General features: G+C 39.2%; 1 protein-coding gene and 1 long non-coding RNA gene across 2 annotated transcripts in view; one reads left to right on the forward strand and one right to left on the reverse strand.

The window, feature by feature from the left end:
- Positions 1-1,400, forward strand: part of LOC121292426 — a 64,435-nt gene extending 63,035 nt beyond the window's left edge. Inside the window, exon 3 of the long non-coding RNA XR_005946265.1 lies at positions 1,029-1,400. This is a non-coding gene — a long non-coding RNA (uncharacterized LOC121292426). The remainder of the gene's footprint in view (positions 1-1,028) is intronic.
- psma3 (proteasome 20S subunit alpha 3) lies at positions 802-18,487 on the reverse strand. The gene is made up of 11 exons (XM_041214300.1): positions 18,331-18,487; positions 10,360-10,442; positions 9,728-9,851; positions 9,379-9,480; positions 8,350-8,423; positions 8,071-8,143; positions 7,241-7,306; positions 6,165-6,211; positions 2,280-2,347; positions 1,135-1,199; positions 802-1,053 (listed from the first exon to the last, which is right to left on the reverse strand). The coding sequence occupies exons 1-11, from the start codon at positions 18,349-18,351 to the stop codon at positions 1,009-1,011; spliced, it is 768 nt and encodes a 255-aa protein (XP_041070234.1). The 5' UTR covers positions 18,352-18,487; the 3' UTR covers positions 802-1,008.
- Positions 18,488-19,210: the final 723 nt, after the last annotated feature.

Below are 19,210 nucleotides of genomic sequence, written 5' to 3' on the forward strand. Positions count from 1 at the left end.
CACGGTGAGTGACTATCTATAACATCAAAGCAACACATACTCAACAGCATCCAGGCCAAAGCAACCTGCTTGAGTCACACCTCTTAACACTCTAAACATTCATTCCTTCCATCACCATTGCACAGTGACTGCAGTGCATTCAAACAAAATATATACTAGAGGAACTAGGGGGAGGCAGTGGCATAATGGTATTGTCACTGGACTGGTAATGTGCTGTGGACCAGGGTTCAAATCCCACCGCAGCAGATAAATTCCAGATATTTATTGAATTAAGTCTAATGATGACCATGAATCTATTGTCATAAAAATGCATCTGGTTCACTAATGTCCTTTAGGGAAGGAATTCCTAAATGTAACTCCAGACCCACAGCAATGTGGTTGACTCTAAAATGCCCTTAGGTTTGCCAGTGATGCCCACATCCAATGAATGTTTTAAAAACAAACTAGCAAGTTCTCTCTCAAACCTATGATCTCTACTGATTTAAGCACATAAGGGCAACAAAATGCTGACTTGGAAATATTGTTTAACTGGGTCAAAATCCTGGATTACACCACCTTTAACCACCACATGGGGCAGAGGGGGAAGAGAGAAAAAGCAGCTGAAATGTTTTCTAGCTATGATGTTTTTCTCCCCATCCCAGAAAAACCTGTCTTCTGAGATCTTATTTCACAAATCTATACCTATAAGTGTTCAAGCACTGGCTGATCTCTAGACCACATTAACCTTATAATAGTTCCATAACTCCAGAGAAAATGTACTGCCTCTGCAATAAAGTCCTATTAAGAAAGAAAGAAACTGAGTCAATAGGTAAGATTTTTATTTTGGTCACACTGATGTAACATTTAATCTTTTAATGAGTTACCTTCTTACAAGTATTTTGTAAAGTTCAAAGTTAGACATAAGAAAACCAACTTTAAACTTGATACTGTGATATCAGTTTTAAAAATACAAAGGAAAAAGGCAGGAGTTGTTTCAAACAGTACTCTATATATTTTAAAAGAAATTAATTACATGTTGTCTTCATCAGATTCGTCATCTTCCTCAAGAGATTCCTAAGGAAGAAAAAACATGGTGAGGAGAATGTGTTACACAAGGCAAATTGCAAAAGTTGCATTGAAATTTATTTTATTTACTTTGGCATATTTTTCTGCTTCCTCTTTGATATCTTTAGGTACAAGTTCATGTCTGCCTTTTGTAACTGCAAAGTAAAACATCAAATTATAATAGTATCAAGAGAAAAAGTAAATATCTTTCAATCTTCTACTTTTGCCTCCCACCCTTTCCTAAATCATCTAGATGTCTAATGCATTGAATGTACAAAAATGTACTGCTGGAGTTTATCAAGCCTGAATGATGTAAATTAGCTAATATAAAATAAAGACAAGATGGTTGTCAGGCAGCATTTGTGAAGACAGTGTTTCAGCTCTATGACCTTTCATCAGAACTGATGTAATCAGTTTTGAGCAGTGGATGGGGGAAGAGTGTGGGGTAAAAAAGGAAGGCCTGTGACAGGATGGAGGGCAGGAGAGATTAAATGACAAGCTGTCTAGATGTGGTGTGAATGGCAGGATAGCACAGTAAGGGAATAAAGAAGAAACGAGGAAAAATTGAACCAGTGAAAAATACCCAAAACAGCATGCTGGTGTGTTTGTAGGGGGTGGGGGGAGATGAGAGATTGTGATCTAAAATTATTGAACTCAGAGTCCAGATAGCTGTAAAGTGCCCAGTTGAAAAGAGGTACTCAAGTCTCTTTCACTGACATTTCTGTCCTTGACCTCTCCTGCAGAGTGGGACCAAGGTGGAGAATTAGTGATTATCAACTAGAAGCTCAGTCATGCTTTGAAACGAATGGAGGTGTTCTGCAAAGCAGTCGCTCAACTCGCATTGAGGAACCAATGTAAAGGAGACCAGTTGTCTGATGAATTGACAACAATTTAGAGTACTGTGGGCTCATCTAGCTCATCAGTTTAGTCTGCCAGAAGATCAACTCGAGTGTGCCAGTTTGAGCTGAAAGCCCCCTTGTAGCCTCAACTAAGTAAAAGTTGATTGAAATACTGATTCAAAAAGCAAATTTGGGATTGTAACAATGCCAATAGATAAGAAAATATGTGTTGATTAAACATTACTGCATAGAAACAAGCAACGTACAGAAGTCAGAAGAAACAATGTTAACGAACACGGGTATTTTTAAACTGAAGTATTCAAAATTACTAATGTTACTGTTAAAAGATGAAAATTGTTTATCAATATACATAGAATCTTTAAAAGAAAACATTACTTTCTCCAACCCAGCTTAGCTCCAACTCGAAAGATTTATCCTTTACTTCATCATGGACTATGTAGATTCTGAAGATAAAACAGTAAATAGTTTAAAAATCAAAGTTCAAAGGTGGGGGGGGGCGGGGGGGGGGGGGGAAATTGTGCATTTAACTTTGAATAATCAACCACAGTAGTACATGATGTTTTAAAAAAACTTTGATTATCCACTATCTTCTCTTGCTCCAGACTTAAGTAAAATGTTTTTCAACAGTCAGCCTATCTATATTTAGAACTAATTGTATTACACTTGGTGTATTATGAAAATGAATTTATTTGTAGGGACATAATATTGGGAGGCTACAGCAGAATCCCCTTCTATTTCTTTCCCAAAGAGGGGGACTTTTGAGACCACAAGCACTAGTAACATACCATTGACATTTGTTAACAGATTAACAACTGCTCCCTCTGGTGGTCCTGCTGAGAATAAAGATGGCAATATTTGTCTTGATTTACAATCAACTTAATTCTTGGTTGAGGGGCTAATATTCTAAAACGTTAAAAGTAGCAAATATTCCACTTTGTAATTTATTAGCATGCAATTGCCACCAGGCTGGCAGTAGCCTAGTCTTAAAGCTTGAACTTTTATACTGGCTTTTGCAAAAACTATAATATTCTAACTAGGTTGTGCAGGCATGTAATTCGCTCGTTGGCCTTACAAATTTCTTGTCTTTGAATACACAAAAAACAGGCCCTAGCCCATTTTTGGTCCCCACATTTAACCCACTCAAGAATAGTTCCACAATTTAGCACTAGACAGCTAACATGCTCATCTGTTTTTACAAAAAAAAAATCACATTTTACATAAGTATATATTTTACCTGCACAGTACAGATTACTCTTAGTTACCCTCTAAAACCATGTTTCTGTAACCATATCATAGCTTGTGTTCTTAAAAAAAAAAATGTACATTGTATCTGAAAATGAGCAAAGGAACAAGAGCCCAGAGATGCAAAACAAATATATGTTTGCTAATGGCGTTACAAATACTTCCCACAGTCATTCCTATGCCCAAGATTAATTTCTGAATTGTTTTCTGCTGTAGGCCTAGTGAAGTGGGTTTAGGCAAATTTGGAACACTTACTCATTTCACAAGGGATCTGTACATTCTGTAGAAACAGCAGTGTTCACTTCAGCCTGAGCTAGATTAAAACCTCTGTCCCACAGACGAAAGTGCATTGTTAAGACCTAATATTGTCTTATCACTGTCTAGTTTTATTATTCCTTCACAGGATGTGGGCATCATGGGCTAGGCCAGCATTTACTGCCCATCCCTAATTGCCCTTAAGAATGTGGTGATGAGCTGCCTTCTTGAACTGCTGCAGTCTGTGGTGTAGGTGCACCTATAGTGCTACTAGGGAGTTCCAGGATTTTGACCCAGTGACAGTGAAGGAACAGCGATACACTTCCAAGTCAGGATGGTGAATGGCTTGGAGGGGAACTTCCAGGTGGTGGTGTTAACAAGGCATACATAGGTAATTTTCCACATTGCTGTGTAGATGCCAGTGTTATAGCTGGTCCTGTTGTTGTCAGTGCCCATAGCCTTTGCAGAAACCAATGCCTTTAGCCATTTCTTGATGTCACGGAGTAACTCGAATTGGCCGAAGACTGGCATCTATGATGCTGGGGAGCTCCTGATGCTGCAGAGCTGAATCATCCATTGGACACTTCTGCCTGAACATGGTTGCAAATGCTTCAGCCTTGTCTTTTGAACTGTGGATGGGGATATTTATGGAGGCTCCTCCTCTAGTTAGTTGTTTAATAGTGCACCACCATTCACAAATGGATGTTACAGAACTGCAGAGTTTAGATCTGATTTGCTGGTTGTGGGATTGCTTAGCTCTGTCTATCGCAGACCAAATAGTGGAAGCAGCATGCAAGTAGGCCTGTTGTAGCTTCATTGGGTTGACACCTCATTTTTAGGTATGCCTGCTGCTGTTCTGGCATGCCCTCCTGCACTCTTCATTGAACTAGGGTTGATCCCCTAGATTGATGGTAGATTGTGGTCTATGCCAGGCTGAGGTTACAGATTGTGATTGTATACGATTCTGCTGCTGATGACCCATAGTATCTCATGGATGCCCAGTTTTGAGTTGCTTGATCTTTTTGAAATCTATCTCCTTTGGCACAGTAATTAATATATTTTGACTACTAAATTGAGTTATTCCAGTTCAATCCTGTCAGTGTGAATTTGCATTTGACAACATTGAAGACTGAATTATGCCAGCTTCCCCCTCCCAATAACTCATCCCATGATGAGCAGAGCTATATACACCAGGAAAGTCCTACAAGTTTAACTACCAGGCCCCAATAGGAGCACTACAAATGACCAAAAATACCAAGGTCCCCACTTCACTGTTGAACAGAGAACTGGTACAGACATGGGATGATAAGGAGAAATTAACTGCTAGTGATGTCTGCCTTCATTCCTCAAAACCTAGTGCTTATCTACATTCATATAGGAAGACTGTTATAGTACTAGAGAAATGCTTGAATCTATCTCTCTAGTCATGCCCGGGCTGGAAGATAATCAATCAATCAGTCAGCTTTCCCATGGATGTGAGGACATTTGTGATATATTTCAGTCAAGTATCTGTATGGGGGAGATATCAGTGCAATTAACACCAGGAGATAAAGGAAGGTAGAATTACTTAAAGGAAGGTAGAATTACTTAAGGTACTATCAAAATGAGTAATGAAATGTCACATGAAAATTTTTTTTTGGTGCCTGCATTCATTCCCCAAAATTTGTTTTAATTTGACGAGTTTCTCCTTTTCAGCTTTTCCTTGAAATTGCAGTAGTCAAGCTAGGGCAAAAGTAGTATTCACTCAAATCTACAACTGAGAATAGATATAATACACTCTGATGTCAAAGGGAGAATTGCACCTTTGTCAGGAATTCTGGCCTTTAAAAGGAATGTTGCTTGCTGGTGTGGGCAAAAATTGTAGGTTTTAGCTGCTTAATTATTTATGTATATCTAAACATTATCAAGCGCACTAATTAGTGAACAATTTTCTTTCAACTGCCAGAGAAGTCACAACATACACAATTGCACTTTTATGTGGCAAGCACATTATAGCAACCTCTGACCTCATGAGTAGTACTGTACTTTAGAGCTACCATTGCAAAGTGACAGATTTACTAAAACTGATGTAACATTCGCAGCTTGAATGCAACACTTCAGGATTAGAAATCTGATTTTCAGTATTTAAATATTTAAGTATTATCAAAAGATAGCTTAAGCAAGCTACTACTCGTGGTTATCCATACATAATGTTAACTCCTAACTTGCATATTAATGGATTAAAAATTCTCAGGTGTAGGGAATACAAAGATTATATTTCAAGCTTTAAATTTAATAGTTATAACATGTGCAGATGGTAATCCGAGCACCCCATGCGGAGTTTAGTATAGTGTAATGGTATAAATGCATCACTACAATGATCTTGGTCCAACACCTAAATTTTGCTAAGCTGCATGGCCTCAGCCAGGAAAGTCCCTGGGTTAGGGAGAAAAATACCAAGGTCCCCACTTCACTGCTGAACAGAGAACTGGTGCAGACTGTATGCGTATAGACATGGGATGAGAAATGAACTGCTAATGTCTGCATTCCTCAACTTGGCACTTATCTACATTCACATATGAAGGCTGATGTAGTATTAGAGAAATGCTCGAATCTCTCTCTCCTCGTCATGCCTGCAGGAATGGCAGGTGAGAAATGGAAAAATTTCCTTTGCTGCAACTATTAAAGTAAACCAGTCACTTTATTGGCACTAAGACAGCAAGACTGTTTAAAGAAAATCTGAATACATAGCAAAAAGCATTCTAGCCAATATTATAAACTTACATTTTTGCAACTTCTTTAACCACTTCCCTGCAAGTCATGTCTTTCATCTGTAAAGCAGTTGTGGGGAAAAAAGTATACACTAGTTGATTCGTTACACTTGTTAATTTGTAGAACATATGCAGGTAATTTAAGTGGCGTTAAAGATCAAGGGATAATTGGATTAGGACACAAAGGCACCATTCAGCCTCCATTTTAAAGTCATACGTTGTTATGAATTCTCAATAAAGTCAAATAATGTTCACATTTAAACCTGACACCTCACCTCCACTGGTAAGAGGATGTAATTACATGGTCAAATGTATGTTAGCAGGGTTTAATTTCCTTTATTGAAATTTGTAGCAAAGTTGACGTGCATTGGACATCATGTAAGTATACCAGTTTTGAAGGAATCCATTCAATGTCATTCTTAACCTATTTTTAAAAATGACAGTCATTTAATGTTTAAGAGCAAAAGATTTACCAGTAACTTCCAATCAACTGAACTCTAATTAAACTTGGGCCATCTAATGTAATTATACATCATGGCTTCAAAGGGACAGGCCACTTAAAATGCAGCTTCCTCAACAACAAACCATTGTTGCATGGTATACTCATAATCAACTTCATGGGAGAGTTGCTGCTACTTTGACCCTTCAAGAAACTAGTTTTAAATTGAAAAATTTGTGCTGCCTGTGATGTTCCTAATATTACATTAAGGACGCTTAGGACTTTCTTCTAATTAATCTTTTTGTGCAGATGAACTCCAAAGCACTTTTTCATTTGCTACAACTGGTCTCCAACATTTATTCCCAATGAAAAATTGTTTTAGCAGATCTCAGATTTCAATAATGTACCATATTATGCTTGTACAAATTGACAGATTAACACCCAAGATCAAACATGTATCAGAAGCACAAGCCTTTCATTAATCTGACAGTTGAGTAAATCTGATGCACAAGCTTTTGCCTGATTTGTTAATCCATGCCAGTTTCCTTCATAACTGATGTCCCAAAAACCTAATTTCATTACCCAATTTGTTCTCATACCCCTTAGTTTCATTTCCTCACATTATATCCATTTCAAATTTTATGGCTTACCTGCAGCTTCTCAATTTCTGTTTTTGCTGCTTCTTTAGCTTTTCCAATTGCACATCCCCAGTAACCCTACAGCAATATAACAGGATTTTAACCACAAAATACTCCAGTATTCATGCAGGAAGTAAGTGTCATTTAAAAAAAATCTCATAGCACATATTCATTCCATGACTTAAGCTGGTATGAGAATGTATACACTTAACACAGACAACTTAACTTGGACTGGTTACAAAGTGGTACAAGATGATAAATTATCACTGCCCTTAAACCTCCAAGCAGCTTGTTCCTGAACTGAACTAGGCGAGATCTGCTTCACCCCTTTAGATGCACACTAACTAGCACATGATGAGACGAGCTAAAAGAGGAGAATGTAGTTTTCAAATTATTAGTATTTTACGACAAGTGTAGCTGTTATAGAATTCAATGTCATTATAATTTTGTGCAGTTTCTTGTATAGGTTTACAAATCCAACATCACTTTAAATGTAGTTATTCAATATTCTGCATAATATAATTTAATCTCCTCCACAATATAACAGGAAGTATTGCTGGCTGCTTTAAAATGTTAAATATTTCATTTCTAATCAGACCATAGTACATGGTGTTCAATAGAATACACCACACTTAAATGAGGGCCAAGTTTTGGGGCTTTTTCTTAAAAAAAAATTCTGTAGAAACACCATGCTGCCCTAACATATACAATCAAGTCATTATCTTGCTGCTAATAAGAGTTCATACGATATTTACTGATGTTTTAAAACCACTGCTTACATGATCAATTTTCTAAGTCAATTACAGAAAAAGTTAGGCAAACATATTCTTGGAGATACTTACATGGGACACTCCTGAAGGGTCAATCATGTACATCTGAGCTCCATCGTCCTTGTCATAAGACCCCATAATAAAGCTATAAAAGTTTTGAAATTAATTTGTCACTAAGATTTCCAATAAATGCTGCATAAAATTAAAATATCTATGGTTTGCACATTTCTTCTTTTATCAATTTCACACCATAATCCCATAACTGTTCATTCACAGCTGAGGTGCTTTACATCAACTGTATAAACATGCAATACAGAAGTCACACTTTTCAAATCACTACAATAAAATTACCTGCTTCCAAATGGCCTCACAGCACTATATAATGTGTAAGCGTGGACGTACATTGCTACTCTGTCTGCCAAATGCTAAAAGAAAAAATAAATACTTGTGATAACTTTGCAATACATCAGCATTCTTTAGCCCAAATAGCTAATTTTAATATATACTATAAATTTTTGTGGCAAATTTCAAAATTGGAAAATGTAAGCAAAGACGATGAACTAATGATATGTCTGTTCAGTAAATAAATACATGTCTATGTATCTGTATTCAAAGTGTATACAGGGCATTAGGGTTAAAAAGATACCACCTTTTGCACAAGTGTGCAATTCCTATTGGACAACACTGTCCTGGCATATGACTAGCAAGAAACTTTGTTTAGGGTTTGAACTTTATTAGGTAGGTGCAAAAACTAACAGGACAAGAATGGGCAAGGTAGGACAAATTAACTGGATTGTGTTAAATACTCTAGTTAATGTATGCATTTAAGAGAAGCACTGTAATTCGTGCTTCCTGAGCAATTTATGTAGCAAATACCTAAGCCAGAAAGGCTCCTGGCTTGGTCCCTAGTTTCTGAGTTTCCTAATCTGAGAGCGCAGTCGTAGTTTATTACAATTAGCCTCAGCTCTTCAGGCGAAAGTAGGATGAGGAAAAAAAGCATTTATTTAAAAAATCATTGCTATCCAGCAACCTCTATCGAAAATGCACATGTTCATGTATGGCAAGGACAGGATTCAGCTATTCTACAATGACCTTGTGGGCAAATTGCCTGCTGACATCACCCGAAGCTCACATTTCAAAAAATCGTAACACGTGAGAAATAGCTCCTGGTAACCATGGGACTGGATTACTGGAGGAAGTCAATGCCTTCGGGTGGGGGAAGAAATAACACATCAAAATCACCTGGGACAATTTATGATTTTGTGGATTAAACATTGTTCCATGGTTAGTCACTGGATTAAGTTGTAGATGTTATATTGTGCAATATACCCATGTAAAATTCAAAGTTGTACTACAATAACTGCTAAATAGATCTCATACCCTCAATGGAATATCATATCCATAGTTGGATCTAAAGTTGGAAGCTTCTTCTCTTGCAATATCAGTAAGAGACCGTGCATCTGCCAAAAGACCTGCTACTGCCTGTGGGATGAAACAAGAGTTGCTTATTGTGATCTTTAAAAGTTAGGCCTGTACTGAAATCAAAATATAGTACACTGTTGTTAAAATTCGCATTCTTGCTACAATGTTCTATTCAGTACCAATTCTTTACATACTTGATACAATTTTGCACACAGGGCTCATCGACATAATACAAGAATGTTTCAATTTCCTTCACAAACTAACTAACGTGCCTCTTTTGGGGGAAGGATGCTTATAAAATTCTTACCATTCCTACATGACGATCGATGTTAAATATGCGTTTGTTGGAGCCTTGTTCGTACAGTTTAGAAAGGACCAATTTCTCTACTCCAAACACTACTCCATCTTTACATCTTATCCCAATAGCTGTGCTGTGAAATTAAATTGAAACAAAGAACTGATTGCGGTAAGAGAAAGGTTAAGGTTTTGAAATCACAAACATTTGTACATGTTTTTATTTTGATCAAGGGCTAAATTTTCAGTTTATAACTGACTCTGCTTTAGTACTTTTAAATATCTGCAAGAGTTTTAAATCTGAGTTTTGTCAACTTTTATCAAATGGAAGCGAACAGTGAACTTAACCTTTGTCTTGGATCATACATTTTGAAATTAATTTGTTTCATGGCTGGTATCATTAGCATCTTTTGAAAGTAACTGAATTGACATTGGACAATGACAGAGTCAGATTTGGAGTTTATGCAAACAATTGATTCTCAAGTGAAGAATGACTACTTGAACAACTGATGCCTGTGGAATCATACCACAGCAAGGAGTCAACGCTCATACACAAAACACAATACTAACCTGAAACCTCATTGAAGCTTCTAAAAATTTAAGCATTCCCTGAGAAAACATTCGTAATGACGATGGACTCCTTACCTACTGTTCTCTACAGCTTTCATCGCATATTCAACCTGGAATACTCGTCCATCAGGAGAGAAGGTGGATGCTGACAAATCATACTGGAAATTCAAAGCAAGCGAGAAAAATCTTACACATTATAAGCAATACCAAAATTATAAATCAAGTATAGAAAGTTTGCAAAGAATATATAGCACAAACAGGCCCAAATAGTTTGTGCTGGTGTTTATCGCTCATACGAGTCTCCCATTCCAGCTACTTCATGATAGTCTTTAAACTTTTTATTCCCTTTTCTCTCATGTGCTCATCTAGTTCCCTTTTGATAGCATTTAAGTCTTTATTGGCATTCTGGTTGTCCTTACCACGTCTTTCTCCTTCAGACGTTTTGACTACTGTATAACTTGGCTAGGAGCAGTGTTTGCTGGTCCTGCTTAACTCCCTCTCCTCAATTTTTCTTAGCTACCTTCCTGCACCACCTTCTAGTGTGCAACTGTACTCATAAATAATCCAGTAATTCCTCTTCCCTTGTGTCCATGTGTCTCCAGATACGACTCCAGCTCAACGTCCAAGCCATGGTGCCTCGAGATATTTCTTGCAGATGTGACAGCCTTGGACAGTCTCATTGTCCACAAATGCCCACATGCTACAATCCCGATGCACTGCCTCATCTGCAATGTCTTAATTTGTTATATTTCTATTTAAATCAAGGATCCATTTTGGGTTTGATTTTGGATACCAGTCACTTAACAAGGACATACTTATGCAATAGTTGCTGGATGGTAATCAGTAGGAAGAACTCTGACCAATCCCCCAACTACTTGCATATATGTAATATCTTTAGCTTAGTTTCACAGAGCATTAACAAAATTCAACACTGAACCATATATGGAAATATTAGGACAGTTAACCAAAACATAAAGGACTGAGTAGCCTACTCCTATTTGAATCTGCTCTTTTATTCAATGTCATGGCTGATTCGATTGTGGCTTTAACTCCACTTTGATTCCCTGGTCAATTAAAAATCTGAATACATTCAGGGGCTGACTTAAACAATGACCTAGCTCCAATGCCCCCTGGGGTAGTGAATTACAAGGATTAATGACCCTCAGAAGAAATTCCTCCTCACCTCCAATAGGGGACCCGTTATTTTGAAATACCCAAGTCCTAAATTCCCCACAAGGAGAAACATCCTCAGCACCTACCCAGTCAAGCCCCTCATTTTCTTAAATGCTTCAATAAGATAACCTTTTCTTCTAAACTTCAATGAATATAGGCCCAACTTGCTCAAAGACAACTCTTAATTTCAGAAATCAACCAAATGAACCTTCTCTGAACTGCCTCCAGTGCAAATATCCCTCCTTAAGGAGACTAAAGCTGTATGCAATACTCTAGGTGTACCTCACCAATGCCTTTCACAGTTGTAGCAAGATTTCTCAATTTTTATACTCCATTCTCCTAGTGACATAGGCTGTCATGGAGATATTAATGTCTATAATGTTACTTGAAATTATTTTTTAAAATGGAATTGTAGCGTGTCTTAATTGGATTAAAGCCAGCTAGCATGGATGCTTTGATGTATAGAAAGAAATAGGTTTGAAATGGTAATTAGATAAACATGGAGAAGTTTAGAAACATAGGTGTCATGGGGCAATTTGCATTTTTGAATAAAGCATTCACAAGAATGGGTAAAATCTCTCACCTAGCTGGGAGACACAAAGCAATGTGTTTATATTACTAATAAAATATTACTAATAAAATTAGGGTGAAAATGTTATTGTTAGAAGAGTGACGTTATAAAGACTAGGATATCATGGAAAATTTACATTCAAAGGAAAAGCTAGGTATAATCAAAAAGGAGCTTTTGTGTGTAAGTCAGAGGCATTTAAGATCCAACCACCCCGTAAGCCTACAACGGTGTCTGCAAAGGAACCAAATTGCAACGAACCTCATTTTGAATTTGTGCAGTCAAATGTGCTTTGCCTGGTATCTGGGTTATTGTTGCCTTGAAGATTTACCTGGGAATGATTAATTTGGGGATTTGTTTAAAAGTTATTATGGCAGTAATTTGTAGACACGTATGTGTTTGTTTAATAAATGTTTAATTTAATTTTATATAAAAAACCTCGAGGCTCAGTGTTCTTATTCCTGAATTCAGAGCTGCATATCAAGCATAGCAATTGAAAATGTTATGATAGTTGTTCAAGTTTCCCTCTGGGATTTAAACAATTCAGCCTTTACCAACTGCTGTGCCATAACGTTCCATTTGCCTTCCTAATTACTTGCTGTACCTGCATGCTAACTTTTTGCGATGCATGTACAAGTTCACCCAGATCCTCTACCACAGCATTTGGCAGTCTCTCTCATTTTAAATAATATTCTGCTCTATTCTTCCCACATTAACAGACAACCTCATCTGCCACATTTTTGCCCACAGACTATGTCCTCCCTGCCTGTTTATCTTAGTTCCCTATCTACCTTGGCTAAGATACATTCAGTCCCTTCATCCAAGTCGTTAAAACAGGGTGTAAATAGTTGAGGCTGAGTGATCTCTGTAGCACTCCATCAGTTACAGTTTGCCCAAGTTAAAAATGACCCATTCATTCTGACTTTGTTTCCTATTCATTAGCCAATCCTCTACCATGCAAATATATTAACCCCAACCAACACCATGAGCTCTTGTGTCGTAATCTTTTATTTGGCACCTTATCAATCCACTGAGGCCTTCACCAAATCTAGAGAATTTTGGAAGATTACAACCAATGCATCCACCACCTCTGCAGCCACTTCTTTTAAGTCCCTAGGATGCAAACCATCAGGTCCATGAAACTTGTCAGTCATTACTTTATCTTGTACTTTTTCCTCCAGTGATTGAGATTGATTTAAGTCCCTCCTTCCCTTTTCCCTTCAATTTTCTACTATTTTTAGGATGCTGCGTGTCTTCTACCGTGAAGACAGATACTTGTTCAAAGTCTCTGCTATTTCCTTGTTTCCCATTATTTCACCAAGACTCCTTAGACAGCACCTTCCAAACCCATGACCACTACCATCTAGAAGGACAATGGCAGCAGATACATGGGGGACGCCAACACCTAGAAGTTCCCCTCCAAGTCACTCACCACCTGGACTTGGAAATATATCGCTGTTCCTTCTCGGTCACTGGGGCAAAATCCTGAACTCCCTTCCTAACACCTACACCACATGGACTGCAGCGGCTCAAGGCAGCAGCTCACCACACCACCTCAAGGGCAACTAGGGATGGACAATAAATGATAGCACAGCCAGCAAAGTCCACATCCTGTGAATGAATTTTAAAAAAATTAAATTCCCCACTCACCCTCTAAGGGACCAACCTTTACTTTAGGTACTCTCTCTTTTTAGATAATTGTAGAAGCTCTTCCTGTTGGTTTTTAAATTTCTTGCTGGTTTACTTTCATTTAAAATTTTCCCAATCTTCCGGCCTACCACTAATCTTTGCAGCATTGTGCGTCTTTTCTTTCAATTTGATACCATCTAAATCTGTCTCATTGCACATTACCAGGTCAAAAATTGCCAATTCCCTGGTTGGTTCCAGAACATATTGTTCTAAAAAAAACTCTCCTAGATACACTCTCTGAACTCAGCAAGGTTACCTTTGGACAAATCAAATTGGAAATCTATATTTCTTCACATATACTCTGTCCCATAGTGTAGCTACTGTTAGAGGGCCTATAAATTACTCCCACCAGTGACTTCTTTCTCTTGTTATTTCTTATCTCCATCCAAACTGATTCTACATCTAGACCTTCCAAGCCAAGATCATTTCTCACTATTGTACTGATCTCATCCTTTATTAACAGAGCTAACTCACTTCCTTGTCCTTTCTTCCTGTCCTTCCATAATGTCATCCTTGAATGTTAAGTTCCCAGCCTTGGTCACTTTGCTACCATATCTACGTAATGGCTATATCAATCCCATTTATTTCCAATTGTGTTATCAACTCATCCACTTTTATCTGAATGCACACAGCATTCATAACAAGAGCTTCATTCTCTCCTTATACCATGTTTCCCTACTCTGGCACTATTGGTGTACTCTCTGTCCTTTTCTGTCACACTCTGGTTATCATTACCCATATCACTACCCTACACTATTGCCTTGTCCTTTCTTGTTAACTTTCTAAATATCTCTTCACATGAACCCCCCCTCCTCACTGTTTAGTTTAGTGCCCCCTCTACAGCTCTAGTTACACAAATCATCAGGACCCAGCATGGTTCCAATGAAAGACTGTCCAATGGTACAACTCAAAAAAAGCCTAGTCAAGAAGGTAAGTTCTAAGAGGAGAGTCAAGAAGTATCTGCTTTGAAATAGTAAACTCTGATTCCACAACATTATTCAAAAAGAGATAGGAAGTTCATCCAGAGCCTTGACCAACATTTATCCCTCAGCCAACATTATAGATTACTAAAGCAAAATACAGATGCTGAAAATTTGAAATAAAAACAGGAAAAATACATTTCTATCTTCCCTCAGTTCTGATGAAGTATCATTATCAACCTTAAGTGTTAAACTTTGTTTCTCTCCACAGATGCTGTCAAATCTGAGTATTTCTAGTATTTTCTATTTTTGTATCACAAACAGATTACCTGAGTGCTAATTGGTTGACAGGTTTCCTACGCTGCAATGATTGCACTTCAAAAAGAACTTAATTGGCTGTGAAGTGCTTTGGGATTTGAAAAAAGCACTATAAACTTTTTTTTCCTCTCTTTTCTGGCATGTTCAATATTAAAATTACATCTCTATCAGCCCAGCATGACTCCCAACAGCAAACTAAAATATTAAAATGCTATTTGTCACCTTCTTACATAATGGTACATTTCTATTATTCCTAAATTTCACCAAAAGCATAATTTAATATTAAAACTCAAACATCCATTCTACATGAACACAATGTACAAAATAACAAATCAGCCAACAATTAGGTTTAGCGCACATAGCTCCTTGCATTTTGAAACTTAAATGTTAGCTATGGCTCAGTGGGGCTACTTTCATTTCTGAATCAGAAGGTTGTAGGTTCAAATCCCACATCAAATTATATGTTCAAATATTTGGGCTGACATTCCAGCGCAGTAGGGAGCGCTCCACAGTCAAAGGTGCCTTTTTTTGGCCAGTACACCAAACACCTTGCCCTCTCAGGTGGAGGTAAAAAGATTCCATAGCATATTCAAAATGGAGCAGAGGAGTTCTCCCCAGTACCACAGTCAATATTTATCCCTCAACCAACATCACTAAAAATATAGATTATCTGGTCACTTTCATATTGTTATTTGTGGGATCTAGCTTGCACAAATTGGCTGCCAGACTTCCTACATAACAATAGTGATTACATTTCAAAAGTAATTCACGAGCTGGTCAGAGTAGATAGGGAGAAACTATTCCATTGGTGGAAGAATCAAGAACCAGATGACACCAAATTAAAGTGATTGGCAAAAGGACCAACAGCGACATGAGGAAATCCTTCACACAACTTGTCATTAGGACCTGGAACCTGACAGTGTAGTGGAAGCAGATTCAATCATGGCTGTCAAGAGAGACTCGGATCGTTATCTGAAGAGGGAAAATTTGCACGGCTAAAAGGCAGGGTAGTGGCACTAGGTGCATTGTTCTTGCAGAGAGCCGGCACCGACATGACAGGCTATTCTATGATGTCTCGGCATCCACCAGTTCTAAGAGTTAGACCTTTTATTGAGTATTGCTGGAAAAAAGAGATACATGGTGTGGAAGCTTTTAGTCTTGCACTCATCAGGACAGTTTCACAAGAATACCAAACTTAAAAGGGAACAATTTATACTGCATGAGAAGAGGGCACCAGGGAACAGTAAACTGCCAAGCTTCTGTTTAAATTCAAACCAGGAAGCTTGACTCTGATTAGTCAAGATTGACCAATGAACCACGAAATGGCTGTCCCCCAAGCTTTTGTTTAGTTGAGAAAGCTGCAATGTGTGGACATGCTCCTGTCAGCAAGGACAGTGCTCTGTATGAATATATGTAGCTTCTGGCACACAAGTAAGCCACACTGTGAGCCCAACTGAGTCTTAAATTGGTTGTCAGTGTAATTCTTAGCATAATCAGGATCACAATCAGAGTCTTGCAAGTGCTGTCCAATCGCAGAATTTTAACTAATGTTGGACACTAGGTTTTGAGTTTTGCAAGCCCGTGATGGTTGGGTACGGTCAGTACTTTATTTATTGTGAACAGCTAAAGGGACGTGCTGTTTGATACGATCAACCCATATGGTCTACATACCTGGCATCACACAGGCACTGAAATGCAAATGCAATGTTGGCATTTATTTCGAAAGGACTAGAATATAAAAGCAGGGATGTACTGCTGAGGCTTTATAAGGCTCTGGTCAGACCACATTTAGAATATTGTGAGCAATTTTGGGCCCCGGATCTCTGAAAGGATGTGCTGACCCTGGAGAGAGTCCAGAGGAGGTTCACGAGAATGATCCCAGGAATGACAGGCTTAACATATGAGGAACGTTTGAGGACTCTGGGTCTTTCCTTGATGGAGTTTAGAAGGATGAGGGGGGATCTGATTGAAACTTACAGAATACTGAAAGGCCTGGATAGAGTGGACGTGGGGAAGATGTTTCCATGGGAGAGACTAGGACCTGAGGGCACAGCCTCAGAGTAAAGGGAAGATCTTTTAGAGATAAAGAGAAACTTCTTTAGCCAGAGAGTGGTGAATCTATGGAATTCATTGCCACACAAGGCTGTGGAGGCCAGGTCATTGAGTGTATTTAAGACCGAGATAGATAGGTTCTTGATTGGTAAGGAGATCAAAGGTTACAGGGAGAAGGCGGGAGAATGGTGTTGAGAAACTTATCAGCCATGATGGAATGGCAGAGCAGACTTGATGGGCCAAATGGCCTAATTTCTGCTCCTATGCCTTATGGTCTTACCACATTACTCATGTCTGTGGTTGGCAGAATCTTTTTAACTTGATAGCAGCATCCTATTAGTGGAGAATACCACTTGTGCTGCTACTACATAGTAGCAGCGTGAAATAGCTTCACCTGTTGCTCAAATTTTTGAGACCCCCTTACCCTTGCAGGGTAATCTGAGGCAGATTGGGCACTTTTCAGGACCGAAAGTGGTGGCCTTAGGCCCATTCATGAGTTTGTGCAACATAAAGCAAACCATGAGCTGATCAGGGTAGCTTTTATGCACCCTATTTCATCATCAAGCTTGCTCTGAGAGTATGACTCAGGTCCTATTTAGAAAGATTCCATGGAGCTGTAGGTACCCCAGCACATATTAATTTTCTTCAGCAATAAAATAAACGTGAACCTAACATGTTAACCTTTAAACTAATTAAATTCGGGTCACCACTTCCATCACCAATGTGATTTTGCACCTCTGGGGAGAGAGAGTTAACATTTCAGGTTAGGGGTCCTCACGTTATCCCTGGTTCTCTACCCACAGATGCTGCCTGACCCGCTGAGCATTTTCAACATTTTATTTTTTATTCCAGATTTCCAGCATCCGCAGTATTTAACTTTTTGATTTGTTTTTCTTTTGTTGAATGTTATTGGATGATGGCCAAGACTCTCAACTAACAAGCAGGAAGCTACTCTCCACTATAATCCCGGTTTCAGAATGAACCCGCCCCCTCGCCGGTACTTTCTCTTTGACGGGGGGCGGGGGGGAGTCCTCGTGACTCAGCAGCTTCAGACGCAGAGTGGCGGCCGGAATGTCCAGCCCACATTGAAGGTGCTCAAAAATATCTCGACCCCCCCCCCCGGAGCCCAGCCCCACCGTCAGCCGGTGGCTGTCGCGCTGCTACTTGTGGAATTGCTGGCCCAGCTCCCCAGGGCCTAGCTCCCGGCCTCGGGGGAAAGGCCTGGGCCCGAGCCCGGGCCCGCTCAGCAAACCCTCGCAGACCGAGAACACCGCCCGCCTGATACTTTCCCATCCGAACGCTCAGCCACAGGCCTCACCCACTCACCCCGGTACCGATGGAGCTCATTCCGGACCAAACGATATCAGCAGCACTTCTCACTCGGCTTTCCACTCACGCCACCAATAAGGCGCCTTCTGATTGGACAAGACCGTGTTCCCGATCCACCAATCAGCAGCGTCTAATATGTAGTCGAGCCGCGCGTGTTGCCCATATGAAGGGAGAGCTCAGGACTGAAAGGAGCAGCGTCAATGTGACCAAAACAATGTACCAGTGATGAAACAGCACTTGAAACTGGGAGATTAAACAAAATTGTTTTTCTCTATATTAAAAAAAATGCACCAGTGAGTGTTTTGAATCCGCATAATAGATGTCGGGTTCTGTGTTCAGGGGATTTATTGGGGTCATTTAAGACTTTGTAAAATGATGTATGGATCGTGAGCTGGACTGTTAATAAATTGACGTTTTACAATATAAAAAACACTCAAGAACACCATCCAGGACAAAGCAGCCCACTTGATTGGCACCCCTCCCACAAACATTCACTCCCTCCATGACCGACGCACAGCGGCAGCAGTGTGTAACATCTACAAGATGCGTTGCAGGGACTCACCAAGGCACCTTAGCGCCTTCCAAACCCATGACCACTGCCATCTAGAAGGACAAAAGGAGCAGACACATGGGAACACTACCACATAGAAGATCCCCTCCAAGCCACTCACCATCCTGGCTTGGAAATATATTGTCGTTCCTTCACTGTTGTTGTCTCAAAATCATGGAACTCCCTCTGTAACAGCACTGTGGGTGTACCTACACCACATGGACTGCAACAGTTCAAGAAGGCAGCTTACCACCACCTTCTCAAGGGTAATTAGGGACTGACAATAAATGCTGGCATAGCCAGCATCACCCACATCCCGTGTGTGAA

The sequence above is a fragment of the Carcharodon carcharias genome, chromosome 20 (assembly GCF_017639515.1).
Source record: "Carcharodon carcharias isolate sCarCar2 chromosome 20, sCarCar2.pri, whole genome shotgun sequence".
In the NCBI taxonomy this organism is placed as follows: Eukaryota; Metazoa; Chordata; class Chondrichthyes; order Lamniformes; family Lamnidae; genus Carcharodon; species Carcharodon carcharias.